Below are 15,113 nucleotides of genomic sequence, written 5' to 3' on the forward strand. Positions count from 1 at the left end.
GGGAAAGACCCCCCTGCCACCCCAACCATCGACAACCAAAGGCATCACATAATTTTTCAGAATAACTTGATATTCTGATGTTTTCCCTTACCCTGCCATTCTCCCTCTCCTTCCCACTCATTCCTCTGGCTCCTTTCCCATTCTCAGATATTCTCCCCTTCTCCCTTCCTACCTTCTTCCATTTTCTCTGTCTCTCTCCTTAGTTCCTCTTAGCCTTTCTACCCCTCCATTTACCTACCAATCTCTTCGCAGGATTGAATAGCACTATTACCCCTACCACATGGTTGGTTATCTCTTCATGAAAAGGTTTGATCTTCCAACTCTGGCTGGAACCTTTTGTATCCCTGAAACTAGCAAGATTCTCTGTAGAATAAGAAACAGGATGATGGAGAGGAAAGAGGCAGTGAAGTGTGGAAGGTAGAGAAGAGGAGAGTGCTGGCATTTGCTAGTACTGTCACCTGTGTGGCCACCTTTGCTTCTCACACCACCCACCGAAGTGTTTTTTATTCACCCTGGTTCATAGATGAGGAAACTGAGGCTAAGAAAGATTATGTAACATACTTAGGATTATAGAGTTCATGAGAGATAGAACCATAACTTAAACCAAGGTTATCAAGCCCAAACTACCATGTCTTCCCCATAGCTTTGTACTTGGCAGATTCTGTGTAGATTTTCAATACTATTGGTTTTTGATAGTAATAGTTAGGCCTCAGTCAACTTCTCTAGGTCTAATAAAAGGGTTGGACTAATGGTGATTAAGGGTCTTTCTTTCTCTCTGTGAGTTATTCTCAAGAAAATATAAAATTTTACCATGGGCAAAATTTTACCAAAGAGCAAATGAGGTACAGCCTCCAACATATGACACAGTAATCAAATGTTGATGGTCCAGACTGGAAGCAAAAAATACATAGAGAAGACCTTCTGTAATATTGTTGGTGGCTCAATACATGCTAACTTATAACAGATATTTACTCTGTAGTAATAGTAATGGATACAATGCCCTAACACTGACAGAGATCATGTCACCAAATCCTCCTACAACCCCAGGAGTAGTTTGTGTTATAAAGAAACTACAACTTGGAGAGAAATAAATACAGTGTCTAAGATCACACAATTTTTAAACATTAAAATCAGGTTTCAAACTCAAGTGGCCTGATCAAGAGTCCTAACTGTAAAACACAGTGCTGTTCCCTTAGCAACTACTATTCATGGTTGCCACTTTTAGGAACAAAGAATCAGTCAATATTAAAGTGATAAAGAACCTTAGAAATCAAATCTCTCATTAACAGATGAGGAGACTGAAGAGCAAAAGTCGAATGATCACTAGACACAGAATTGAGACTTGCGGTTAGTGCTCTTTCCACCTGTTATATGTTTGCTAAGTGCAATAAAGAGAAAATTACAGACATCTCAGAAGAGAAATCTATGACCCTCTGCAAAAAGAAGAATTAACCAAGCCTAAGACAACTGGAAATATTAATCTAGTTTGAAAAAACAACTCATTAACCAAAGGTCCCTCTTCACACCCCAACATCTTCCCCCATCACAGGGCTCAGGCCCCAACTATGCCCTCAACCACCCCCACCCGAGGCTTGTTTTTACCAAGTTTCATGGTGATTGGCCTGAGGAGATTAAAAAAGTAATGCCACCCTTTGAGGGAGAATCCCAGGGACTAAGATAGCAGCTGTTATAGCAACGGTCATACTACTTTGGTCAAGGAGAAGACTTTTTGGGGAACTGAAAACAGAACCTTGAGCACATCTGCTGGTTTCACTCCCATTCTCCTCCAACACGCCCTTTTAGAAGTTACCATGGGCCCCTGCACCTGGGGCCCTCACAGCGCACCTGGCTAAGTCTGTGTCCAGCACTGGAATGGAGGTAACACCAACCCTAACCTTGCTTGATATCATTCCACCTGAACTCACTGTTGGATCTCTGGTGCTAGAGTTCTCCTGCTGGAAAACCTCAGCCCAGAACAGTCGACATCCTCTAAGAGGTCTAATATGGTAACAGGACCCACTCAGACTGCATGTGAGAAAGAAGTAGTAAGCAAGAAGTTTCTTCATTAGGCCCACAGAGGTCCTGGAGTTATTTGAGAGTAGCAAAAAAAAAAAAAAAAATTAACATTGAATAGTTTGGGCATCTCAGGGATAAGAGGCTGGGAAGGATAAGGATGAGATATAGCAACGTTTCAGTATATATTTCAGTAAACTTTCTAGTTCCCATGACAGAAACATTCTCTTCTACTATAACTTCCTTCCAACCATGCCTATTGCCATCTACACATCCATCCATTCATCCTTTGGTCCTTACCCCAGTTATAGGGTTAGTTGTTTGGCCACCTACACCAAGCAACCCTAACTACTACAGACAAAATTTGTTTGCATGATTGGATGAATGGATGTCCATCTTCATTTATTATACAGACATTGATTAGCATCTTCATGCACCTGGCTCTGTACTATGTTCTGCAGATAACATGGTGAACAAGATAGAGTTTTCAACATCAAGGAGCTCCCAGCCTAGTGTGGAAACAAATAAACAGAAATTGTATCATGAAGTAATGGGCTGGAGGGTGAGGTATCTAGACAGCTCTATAGAGCCATACAGGAGGGACACATAACCGCATATTAGAAGTCAGGGAAAATACATACTTTCCATTCCTGCCCAAACATTAGCCAACATGGAATGTACCTGACAATGAAAGTGTCCTCATAAAGCACTCCTGTGCTCCAGCCCTCTGACTGCAAAGCCATGGGTTAATGAGCTCTGACATGGGGACTCATCACTCACAAACTTATCTCCTCTATGTCTGGGGTTCTTTGTCTATAATAAAGCAATAGTAATAGAACCTCTGTCTCAATATCACTATGAACATTACATGAAGTTTTGTGTATAATCCACTTAGTACAAGGCATGTCACAGAATATGTGTTCAATCTATGACCTTTTCTTAGTCTTAATTATTAATAGGTTCTTCGATTCCATGGGTGACCTCAGTGGATATTCTCCCCACAGGGATTTCACAAGGAAGCCATCGTACGTATGATCTGAAACCTTCATTTATTCAAATTTGCAGTATTATATCACAATCCTTCTGTTCCTCTCTTTATTTGACATGTAAAAAGAAAAATCTCTCAATCTTAAAGAAGGAGAAACTGAGGCATAAAGTGAAGAAACTATTCGTTGGCACAATATCTCCCCCACGAGGCTAAGGATCAAGCTTGGTTCATTGTATTTTTCCTCAGCCCATCCTCCTTGACACCATAATAGAACATACATAATATTGCAGTTTTAAGGAGGAAGGTGCATTCCCCCCCCCAAAAAAAAAAACCCCAATATTTCATACGGGGAAAAATAAATATGCTTGCCAGTCATCAGCATGTGATTTCAAGAGATCCAACCATCCAGCTGTCTTCCCAACTAGAAGGATAGTGAACTAAGAGGTGGTTCATGTCCTTGAGGAAAAGGAGGCTCTGAAATCTGAGACATCACGAACTCTTCTTGGACTACACACCAGCTGAGTCTGCCTTCCCACACACTTGGTTCATGGGCAGGCAGATGATGGCTCATTAACTGAAATCTTCTAATGGATGGAACTGTTCTTCCCCCTTTCACTGTGCAAATAGACAAATAACAAACAAAAAAACTATAACATTACAAATAGAGGAAAATAAGAAAATAAATAGATAAATAACTTTGGGAATCAGAATCAATTCAACTCAGTCCCTTACAACTTCTGATCCCACACATATTCCTGGATTCTTTCAGTTGATAGACATGTATGAGCAGCTGGCTCATGTTCTAGGGCTGGGAGGTGGGTGAGGAAAGGTGCACAGGGAAGAGGACACAGAAGTCTTGTCCTCAAGGGGCTGCAGCATGACCTGCCTTGAACCCTTTAAGATCTTTAGTCATCAAACAGAAGCTCAAACCTGTTCCCTGGACCTGAATAAAATGAGGACTTCCTATCTATTCTCATTCCATTTTCACTATATTCTCCACGGACTCAAGGAACCACATATGGGTTTCTTTTGTTGTCCACCAAAAACAATAATTTGGACATTAAGAAATTCTGGTTTGAGGATCACCAATTCAATCCATCCAGACTTCTACACTGTAGAGAAATTTTTAAATTTTCTGTCTTTTTTTTGGTAAGAAATAGAAAATATTCCATGTATGTGTGCATGCAGCATTTTATTTAACAAATTAATGTTTGTAATTTGATAGCATAGTGTATTCATTTAAATTTAAAAGAAGATTAAAAGAAAATGAAAATACAGAGAACTGGAAGAAAGATGAAAGATAATAGAGATGGAAATAATGATAAAGGAGGGAAAAGACGGAGAAACGGAGAAACTGGGTATGCTCTGAAAAGAGTTCTAATCAGAGGTTTTCCCTCTGAGGACCCAGGTCAAGGTCTTCTGTGAACTGTGGTGCATTGGGATGCTGATCAGCAAGTCTGCTGCTCACTGTCCCAGGATTCTGTTGCTGGATGACATGATTTCAAAGCATCTCTGCTGATTGTATTAACCAGAGCAGCCCACCTAGGGATGGCAAGATTTCCTCCACTGCAATAGTGAAGAGAGCCACGACAACCAAAAAACTCAATGGGTCTGAGGCTTCAAGTCCTGTTAGCCCATCTTCTCCTCCACTCTTTTAAGATCGTAAATGCTTGAAGACATAGACAGTGTCTCCGAAATTGACTGTAAACAAAACAAAACAAAACAAAACGTGCGTGCGCACGCGCACACACACACACACACACACACACACACACACACACACAAAGTCCTTGAAACAGGAGAAGCTAAATGAGACATGAATGAAAAATGACACCACCCAACTCTCATTGCCTCTGCCCTAACACACACACATACCTGCAGATACATGCTTCTGTCAGAGTGTTTCTCACCCTTTCAACTTGCTCTCTCCACCATCAACCTCAATTTAGTTTCCAAATATGCACCGGTGTTCAGAAATATTGTAACTTCTAATTTTTTATGTAGGAAAAAGAAATATACTTTTTCCAATTACTATATCCTGTAGTAAGAGTTAACAAGTGAAATTAAGCAAATTTCTAACACAGGTTAGGTCTACCTGATGTGACAGTTGCAAATAATCTTTTCATCCATGTTGTTAGATTCATGACACCCTTCGAAATCATGAGGCACAAATGGCTTGTTAAATATAACAATATCAAATTTGTTAACCTCATAACTCTCATTAGCTATTTATCTGTAGTCATGGCTGAAAATCAATGAAATCTTGGTTCTATTTCCAGCTGACCTGAAGAAATCCCACCTCCTCTTAAAGACCATCTGCGAATAATGGGAAACTCTGCTGGTGTCACCCAGAATCCACTCTCTCAATTCCCCACATCACTGCATTCACTATGTATCATCTATCACTTATGTATTTTATTTGTGTAAGCCCCAAGTAGCTCTGTCTTTATTTCACATCAAAATACAAACTCCTAAAAGGCAGAGGCTTTTGTCAATTATAAAGAAACTGGCACTGTTTCACTTGGAAACCATGCATCAAAATATTTGAAGGACCTGTAGAGAGTCACTCTATACTTCTATCCTTCAGTTTATGATTTATCTACCATTTACTGAGGACCTAAACTAGGAATTTGCACCTTGATCTTTATACAGTTTTAGGCTCATTGCAGTGCTTAGCACAAAGCATAGTGCCTTATTTGTACAAGCATTTGTTGAATGAATAAATGCGTGAATGAATAATAAATTGTTGATGATTGATATGGTTGTAGAACTATTACGGGGTTGTTTTTCTGTGTTTGGTTGTGTTTGTTTGTTATTTTGATATACCTTCTCATAGAGTGTGATGTTATTACCCCAATTTACAGATGAAGAAACAGGACTAGAAGGATCAAGAGAACTGCCTAAGTGGAAAAGCCGTCCCTCAGATACCTGCTCTCTGATTTCAAACACATAGTTCCTTTGGTTCCACACAACTGCCTATCTGAAATAATACCATTGAATCTGTTAATCCAGGTCTTTTTAGAGAGCTGCTGCATTTGTAATCTACTTTATGACTGTGACTTCCAGGAACTTGTCTTTTTATTCCTTTTTCTGCCCTTGTATTGCTCTATGCTGTCTTCAGTTCCAAAGAATGTTTCATGTAAGGATAGAAGATTCCTATCTTCTGGAGCCAGCTATAAATAAGGCATCATTTCTCATGACCCTTCATAATATAGTCCAACTCCACTAAAAACACCCCTCACCTAGCAGCATGACCACTCTCATCGCCTCTGTGAACACATGATGGGCCTATCTACGTAGAGCAGAGAGAATAAGTCCACTTTGGGGTAGAATGACTTAATTATAGGCAAAAAGTCGCTTTGACAGGGAAGAAGTGCTTTATTGCACTGAATAACTAACTTGGCACTATTGCTTCTTCAAGTTGGAAAGTACCTTTGTGTGTGCGTGTCTCCAGACGAATTTATCAAACAACCTCACTTAGCTATAAGAATAAATCTCTTAATTTTTTTGTGAAGTTATTTCTAACATTTTTTCAATATCATTAATCATCAGGGAAATGCAAATTAAGACCACAATGAGATACCACCTCACACCTGTCAGAATGGTTATCGTCAATAAATCAACAAACAAGTGTTGGTGAAGATGTGGAGAAAAGGAAACCCTCATGCACTGTTGATAGGATTGCAAATTGGTGCAACCACTATGGGAAATAGTGTGGAATTTCCTCAAAAAATAAAAAATAGAACTACCATATGACCCAGCAGTTCCACTTCTGGGTATTTATCCAAAGAAATCCAAAACACTACATGAAAAGATATATGTTCATTGAAATGTTACTTACTATAGCCAAGATATAGAAGGAACCTAAGTGCCCATCAAAAGATGAATGGATAAAGAAGAAGTGGATCATACGATTTAATTTATATATGAAATTTAAAAAACAAAATCAACCAACAAACAAACAGAAACAAACTCACGGAACAAATTGATGATTGTCAGATGGGAGGGAGGTTGGAGGATGGGTGAAAACAGTAAAGGGATTAAAAGTACAAACTTGCTGTTATAAAAATAGTCATAAGGGTGTAAAGTACAGCATGAATATAGTCAATAATGTTTTAATAACTATGTATGGTGTCAAATGGGTACTAGACTTATTGAGTTGACCACTTATTATGTTATATAAATGTCTAATCACTATGTTGTACACTTAGAACTAATATAATATTATATATATCAACCATAACTGAAAAATATTTTTAAAAGAAAAAATATGTTAGATGCATTAAAATTCTAGTATTTATTTAAATTTTCACTCTTGAATTAAGTGTGTTTTATAAACATGAGAAAGATTCTAAAAGAAAGAATAGATAGACTCACCAAGAAGAATGTTGTTTTGATGATGGTCCCACGAGCTCAGATCACTCTGAGGAGATATAAGGACATGGATGTCACAAGCCCATTTTCAAGGAGCCTGTGCAGATAAAACAAAACAAAACAAAATAAAATAAAACATGATCCTTGCTCCCCCCCCCAAAAAAAATGGGTACAAACAAGGGAAAATTATAATAGTGCCAAACTGGGCACTAATGCTCTTGAGAAAAGCCAACTAAAAGTATCAAAGTGATTGGGATTTGATTTGAATTAATTGAGAAGTTTAGATAAAAGAACTGAAGGTGAATTCATAGACTACTAAGACTGGGGAAAAGTGGCCAGAATAGTCAGACTACCCTCTTTAATTTAATAAATTAGGAGACTAAGTCCTAGAGAAGTTGACTGACTTACTCCACACCATTAACTGAAGTTGAGCCAAGACTAGAAGCTAGGTCTTGAGGCTTCCTGTTCAGTTCTCCTTCCTCTACTCTACGTTCTCAAGCAAACTTAGGCATCAAGCTTTGAAAAGTTGGCACATAGAGTGAGCGAAAAAGGGCCCCAGGGCTCCCTGTGGTGGCATGAAAGACTAGAGGACAAGCTGAGCCAGGCTGCTTAGTTAACTTCTAAATCGGAAGCAAATAACTTACCCGTAGGTTCACTGGCACAAATATCCACATGTTTTTTGGCCTGGTTAGGCTGGACCAGTTTGCATTGAATTAGCTTGCATAGGGTGAAACTGATTTGATTTCAATACATTTGGAACTGGAAGATCACTGAGGGCCACAGTTGTGTTTCATCTTTTCAGATTCTTCCCCTTAACAAGAACTGACCTACTCGAACTGTGAAAGAGCCAGACCTAAATATACATTACTACCTGTAGGATAAATCACTAAATGGAATCAGTGTGTCCCTAGAAAGTCAATACACTTTTAAAGGACATTCATGGGAAATTCTTTTGAGAATGAAGGGTTCATCTGCCAAAATAAAATGTAAATGACCTCCTGTATTATCTATTTGTCCAGTTGATTGTTGGTATACTGTTTTTCTTCTTGAAGCGATATGCGCCTCTACTGGGGCTGAATGAGTCTTGAGCGAACCAGGCATTTGCTAGAGAAGTAGCAGGACAAATCCCTGGTTCAAATTCAGAGTTCTCAAGATCTCTCCCTTCCTTTGGATTCGATATCATGTCGCATGGAATTTGAGAAGGAAGATCTACAGAAATGTAAATGAAGGAGGACTCCATAACCTATGGGGGATTTGTTGCACATTTTTCTCTTTAAAAAAATTCAAGCCATTCAGAGATCACAATGAATATCACAGAGAAAGTCCTGACTCAGAGAAGGCTGGAGCCTTCACCCAGGGACTGGTATAATAGTCAACCCCAGTTATTATTCAGTATTATATTATTCAAAATGTTTGGTTTATGTCAATTATTAAAAGTAAAAGCCTACTCAAAGAAATGTTTTAGAAATTCATTCACAAATCCATAACCCTAGTACATTTATTATTTTAATTTCTTACATCATATTATTTTCTAATATTTATCTATGTATCTTTATACAAAGCCACAGGAAAAATTCACACCATTACTATAATTTTGTGTTTAACCTCTTTCACTTTGTTATTTCACAACACTTTTCTACTTAAATATCATATTGATCATTTTGAATAATACTCATCATTCTCTCTTGTTAATAGCATGTAATTTTACTTAGTCTTTCCCCATTGTTGAAACCTACAACATGTGACCTTGACTCTTCCTGAGCATGATCAGCTATGCTGGCATATCACACTCCTTGAAAATTTGACTCAGATCATTACTGCGAGAATCTGCCTGCTCTGCTAGGGTTACCTAGCCCTAAATGCAGCAAATGGTCAGGTTCTGACTTAAGCTGTTGTCTAATTGTTTCATATGTATTTATTTTATCTTACCAAAATATTGCTAGCTCTTTGAGATTTGAGGGAAGTTTTCAGCCTCAAGGCTAATCAATAGCTATCGTTCATAGCAGAAAAAAGAAACTTATTATTTGACCCTAAAAAAGAAACTTATTATTTGAGTGCCTAACATGTGTTGGACACTTCCTGGCAATGTCATATTATTTTTCTTCTTTAATTCCCATAAGGACCCATGAAGAGATATTATTATTACTTCTAATTTATAAAAAGAAACTGAGACTCAAGGATCAATTTGCCTATCAGAACAAAAGCCAGAGGAGTTTTATAGATATCAATTTCTTAAAGTTCAATCTCTTGAGATTTAAAATTTTTGAGAAAAATCCTTAATTTTTCATAGAAATAACCCTCCCTGATGTTAAATTAAGTCATCTATTGTTTTCTGTGATCCCAAGCACATGCATCAGTATTTATTCAAGATTTTAAGTGGTACTTGGCACATGCTTAAGAGAGGGTTGCTGGTATAGAGCAAACAGAATGTCAGGATGGTGGGATGTTGTACTTTAACCAGCAAGAATAATTTTTAGCCCCAGCTATTCTTGCTAGATAAATATTGCTGGGAGAATTAAGCAAGATAGAGATAGTGAATTCCAAAATCTGAACCCAAACTGGAAACATGGACACAGAATGTTAAAGCTAGGAAGAAGGGTACTTGAGGGTACCAGGAAGAAGTCTTGTATTTTACAAGTGAAGAAACTAGAGAGTTCAAATGACAAATGAAAAGTCCCACAGAAATCAAGAAAATGCAATGATTAGGGGACAGAGCTTCATCATTTCATAATATGAACAATGGGTGAAGTAAGGGGAGTTCCACTGTGCCACGTTACATGAAAAATAGGCTTCTATTTTAAGAGCCCAGTCTTGCACCTGCCCTATTCAGATTAGCCTAGCAAAAAAAAAAAAAAAAAAAGAAAGAAATGAAAACAGGCTTTTCTCACTATGGGCTGGCATGAGGGTTCAAGGTCACAGGTTGCTTAAGCCATAGTGGAGTATGTACACCCCATGGGGCGGGGAGGGGGGGAGGGGTGCTTTCCCTACTAAGATTCTCTCAATTCATTTACTACCAACTTGTCCCCATAATACCAAGGGGAGAAGTAAGGTGAAACCAGAGAAAGAGACCTTTTAGTCCTCTGGCTCATGTAGAGTCGCTCTCATATACCCCCACCCTGGCTGTGTGCTAATTAAGCAGGAGGAATAGGAAGCCAGAGAAGGTCCAGACCAGCCATAGGTTAGGGGAAGGGGAGTTAAGAGCCCATACTCAGCACATCTAGAAAAAAAGAAATTGTTAGATCTTGGAATAAATTGCCAAGAAAAGCAGAAAAATATTTTAATTACAGTTTCTTCAGTAAAATAATAAAGGCCAATGGAAAGATTATAGATTTTAGAAAGATCTGACTTTGAATCAGGTCTGCCACTGTCTTGGTTGATTAGCTTTGTGCAAGTACCTAACACTATCAAAACTTCAGTTTCCTTATCCATAATTTTAGATAATAATAGAACATCTCTTTGAAGGTTATTGTAAGGACAGTGACAATACGGAAGCACCGAGTACAAGGCCTAGGCAAAGGTAACTGTTCTCGTTATTTTTATCAACCTACATGAGAACATCCTTTTACAATTTCTAATGCTTTGACAAGATGCTTCACTACCCTGTTTCTTCATTTCAGAACATAAGCAAGCAATCAGTTCATTCTCAGGGCTCCCCTAATGATAGAGGCAGCTCTCTAGCACCCTCCTCCCAAGAATCTACCATTCAAAGTCAAAGGACTCCATGAATTTCAATTTAAATCATGTTACTAGACCTCCATGCTCTATCAAAATCTGATGATTTAAACTCCACTGTGTAGTTATCGAAATCCACAAACTCTTTTACTTTGGCAAAATATAAAATATACAATGTAGGAATAAGAAAATTGCCAAAATTTGTTAAGTAATCTCAGTGAATTTCCTGTTAGCTGTCTTCCTTAAGGAATGGGTTGGTCTAGTTGAAATAAATTGAATAGATCTCAAAAGATTGTGACTAAAGTGAAACAAAATCAGTAGTTATGGTTTCCTTTCTTTATTAATGCTCCTTTAATAATTCAGAAGTCACTTCGGATTCTTACAACAACTACTGTAGTACTATGAAGGGACAAAAATGTTGGTGAATTAAGAGTTTGTTTAATAATAGAATAAATTTTTTACACATTCATACTTTTGTGTGTGTGCAAGAGCTTAATAAACCTAAAAGAATTTCGCAGTTGTAATGGGGTCCTGTGATTATGGTTATTACTTGCTTCTGATTTCTGAACTAGCACACTTTTCCTTTTGCCTGCTCCCCTCTTGCAGAATAGTAAGCATCGGCTACCCATTGTGCTGACTTTAAAAACAGGGGGCTGGAGTCCAAGGAGTCACTGGAGTCCCTCCTCAACCACCACCTTATTAACAGTCTCGGGCAAGTCACTAGCCCTCAGTTTCCCAGTCTGTAATATGGGTGGGAGGTGGACTGGGAGGTTGTGAAGTTTCCTTCCACATCTAAACTCCTATAATTCCTACACCGCAGTATGAAAAAACAAATTTTTAAGGTCCTTCCTTTGAACATGATTTGTTATCTATAATGCAAAAACAACCACTTTAATATGAAAAGAGGTCTTGCAGTACTTCTTTGAGAGAGGATTTTGAAAGCTGCATCAGATGAAAAGGTATGTGAAGAGGACTAAGAAAGATAACTGGCCAAAGGTCAACTGGAGAACGGCTCCACCAGAGATAGACTGGGCCCACCGTGCAGATCGACCTACCAGTCCCCTGATGCGAGGACCTTGTGTCAGGCCTCCACCAACTTTCAGGAGTGTACCACCACCTAAAACATGTGCTCACCTCTATGGATTTTGAAAATATGCCTGTAGAGTCCTAGAGTGAGATGAGGAGATAATCCATATTATTTAAACAATGTAGTCAGAAAGAAACATAAATGAAATCTAGAAATCCCTAAGTATCTTTTTTGAGTGTCAACACTGGACAAAATTGCCAAGGTAACTAATCTAGTTTGCCCTTCAGCTGTGCTGTGGCTGCTAATTGAGAGATTTATACCCTCAAATGGCATGTTTTTAAATGGTCAAGTAGCCTATAGTGGACATAAAACCCAGAAAAGAGACTTGTACTTGGTTCTGGTTATGCTCTTAGGTGATGCTAAGTCACTCAGCCCATCTGAAATGAGCTGCAACATAAAACTGAGAGTAGAAACACCTGTTATGTTCTACGCACTTGTTAAGTAATGACCACACAAAAAAATATTCCACAAAACTCTCAGCAAGCTTATTGTACATAGCCTCCTGAAAGACAGCTCATAGGGATGGGAGCAGAACTCATTTCATGAAAGGCAACACGATGTGCCTTCCTACCCCCACCAGAAAATGAAATGAAACTGTTCTCTCCACATGCGATAGGCTCACAGAAGGGCTCTCCTTACCGATTCTGTGTTGAGTATTTACTTATCACTCTGTAATTAGACCGGTGAGAACAATTTCCCTCAACTCCCTCTTTCTGGAGACACACCTGCAATCACAGAAACAGAAATTCAGAGTTTCGACTTTACTGTTCAGGGCTTATGACAAAAAACTTACCAAATCAGGCATCAAATAGGAACTAACACCACACTTGAGGCCTGAAGCTAAGTAGATTATTTCTGTATTTCTCAGTGAGATGGTATCTGTAGAATTTAGTATCTGAAGCTCAGACATTCACAGTAAACATACATGTATGTATGTCTATGCCCTACTTCACCCTCAGGCACTATTAGTTTTATTTTTTTATTTTATTTTTAATTTTTGCTGGTTGGAGAGGAGAGATATGGATATATGAAAATAAACTGTAAAATAATCCTTGTGTGGTTGAAAACATTTGTGAAACATTTAGTTGGCATGTAAATTGATATAACCTTTTGAAAAGGAATTTAATAACACATATCGAAAGCCACTAAAATTTCATTCCCTTTAACCAATGTGTAATTTCAAGAAGTCTAAAATTCAAACATTAGAAAAATACTAAATACCCAATGGGAGAAATGGGAGAGAAAATAATGGAAAGCCAACTCAATGGACTAATTTAAGTCAATTGAGAGGAGGCTTCTGAAATCTATGTGGCAACATGGAAAACTCAGTGAGCATCTGTAAAGTAAGGTGTGGAGTTCTATACATCGTACAAATAGCTCTATGTAAAAAACATGTGTACGAAGAAAGATTGGAAAGAAAACATGGCCCAAAATGCTATGACTGTTAAATTAAAGTACAAGGTTTTGACTTTTCTTCCTTTGAAATTTTGTTATTAGAATATCGCTTTTCCAATAAGTAATAATCAGGAATAGAAAAAGAAGGGAGGGACAACTTGTCAACATTACATAAAGGAAGTCAGAAATAAACCACTGTCTCATTTTCAGATTTGGATAGAGCCAGTCCCTTCCAAGTAGCTCCATGCCAGGCCCTGGGCAGATCATTCTACAGCCCTGGAGACATAGTCCCAGTATCCAAAGTGCCATTACTTAACCAAAAGAACGTAAGAGCTAACCGCTTCCCAACAGTTTGAACTAAATGATCTGAAAGGTAAAATTTCATCAGCTGCAGCAAATACTTCTCAGAATCTTAAATTATCAAGTGACCTGGGAACCCTAAAAATAATTCAGCCATTCTGGATTGAGAACTAAGAATATTTTAAATTTAGATAATTGTCTAAAATAAATTAACAAGAGTATGTTGAGGGACAGAGGCATGCTCTAGTTAATTGTCACTTCTCTCTAATCTCTCAATCCATTTGTCTAGTTCCTTTCTTGAAAGTATTTAAGAGGGCAAAAGTACATTAATGAAAAACACTATAGTGCACCAAATATTTTACTGATTCTATTGCTAAAAATTTTTCCATTTAATTTTTGGAAAGGTAATACATGTACTTGGTAAAATATTCAAACAGTACAAAGAATAATCATGGAAGTAATTCTCTCTTTACCACTTCATATCCTCCAGATTAAAAAATTTTTAACCAAGTATTTTAGTTCTAAAGTAAGTTTCATAATAAAAGTGGACTGAAACCCAAAACTGGTATGTTAGAAAAGACATAACAAGTTAGACTTAGAGGCACAAATTGTAAAAGCTCTCCTTGCAGAGAAAATTGATTCCCAAAGTACTTCCAAAACTAAAACTTTTTTAAAATTTTATTTTATTATTAGTTTCAAGTATACAGTATATTGCTTAGACATTTATATAGTTTTTGAAATGATCCCCCTGATTACTCTATCTTCTCTGTCTCTACACCTAGCCATTACATTACACCTGCTGACTACATGCCCTACGCCGTACTCTTTTGAAATTCTTTTAGAATTATCCTTACTATAAAATTTATATTATAAAAGTGTTAGTTATTTTAATTACAGAAAATTATTCAGAAAAATGAGTTCTAGTAATTCAGTAAATAAGTCACTCTTTATTTTGGAAAAATATTTTGGGTCATTTACTTATTGTCTAACATTATTTATACTCTTATAATACACTCAGAATTAGAAATGGTCTAATGTGGCTTGTATGGAAAGAGGAACACAGAAAATATACTTCGCTGCATGAAATTAATTATTTATAATTAATGAGTACTGGCCACATGTGTTCGATTCGAAACAAAATCTTCAAGTTTACTTAGAAAAAGGATTCATCTTTTCTCCTCAAACTTTTAAACATAATTATAAAACTCCCTATACACATCTTATGAAATAGTAATCTATTTTAGGAATAAGAATGCATTGTGGTGAATTTTATTGTATGTGAAT

The 15,113-nt window shown here is 37.5% G+C and overlaps 1 protein-coding gene across 1 annotated transcript in view; it reads right to left on the reverse strand.

Moving 5' to 3' along the window:
• Positions 1–4,481: 4,481 nt before the first annotated feature.
• The window catches only part of RPIA (ribose 5-phosphate isomerase A), a 52,531-nt gene continuing 41,899 nt past the window's right edge, over positions 4,482–15,113 (reverse strand). The window contains exon 9 of the mRNA XM_036224270.1: positions 4,482–4,702. Coding sequence (XP_036080163.1) covers positions 4,656–4,702 — 47 coding nt within the window. The 3' untranslated portion in view covers positions 4,482–4,655. The remainder of the gene's footprint in view (positions 4,703–15,113) is intronic.

Source organism: Rousettus aegyptiacus, unplaced genomic scaffold, assembly GCF_014176215.1.
Source record: "Rousettus aegyptiacus isolate mRouAeg1 unplaced genomic scaffold, mRouAeg1.p scaffold_m13_p_7, whole genome shotgun sequence".
In the NCBI taxonomy this organism is placed as follows: Eukaryota; Metazoa; Chordata; class Mammalia; order Chiroptera; family Pteropodidae; genus Rousettus; species Rousettus aegyptiacus.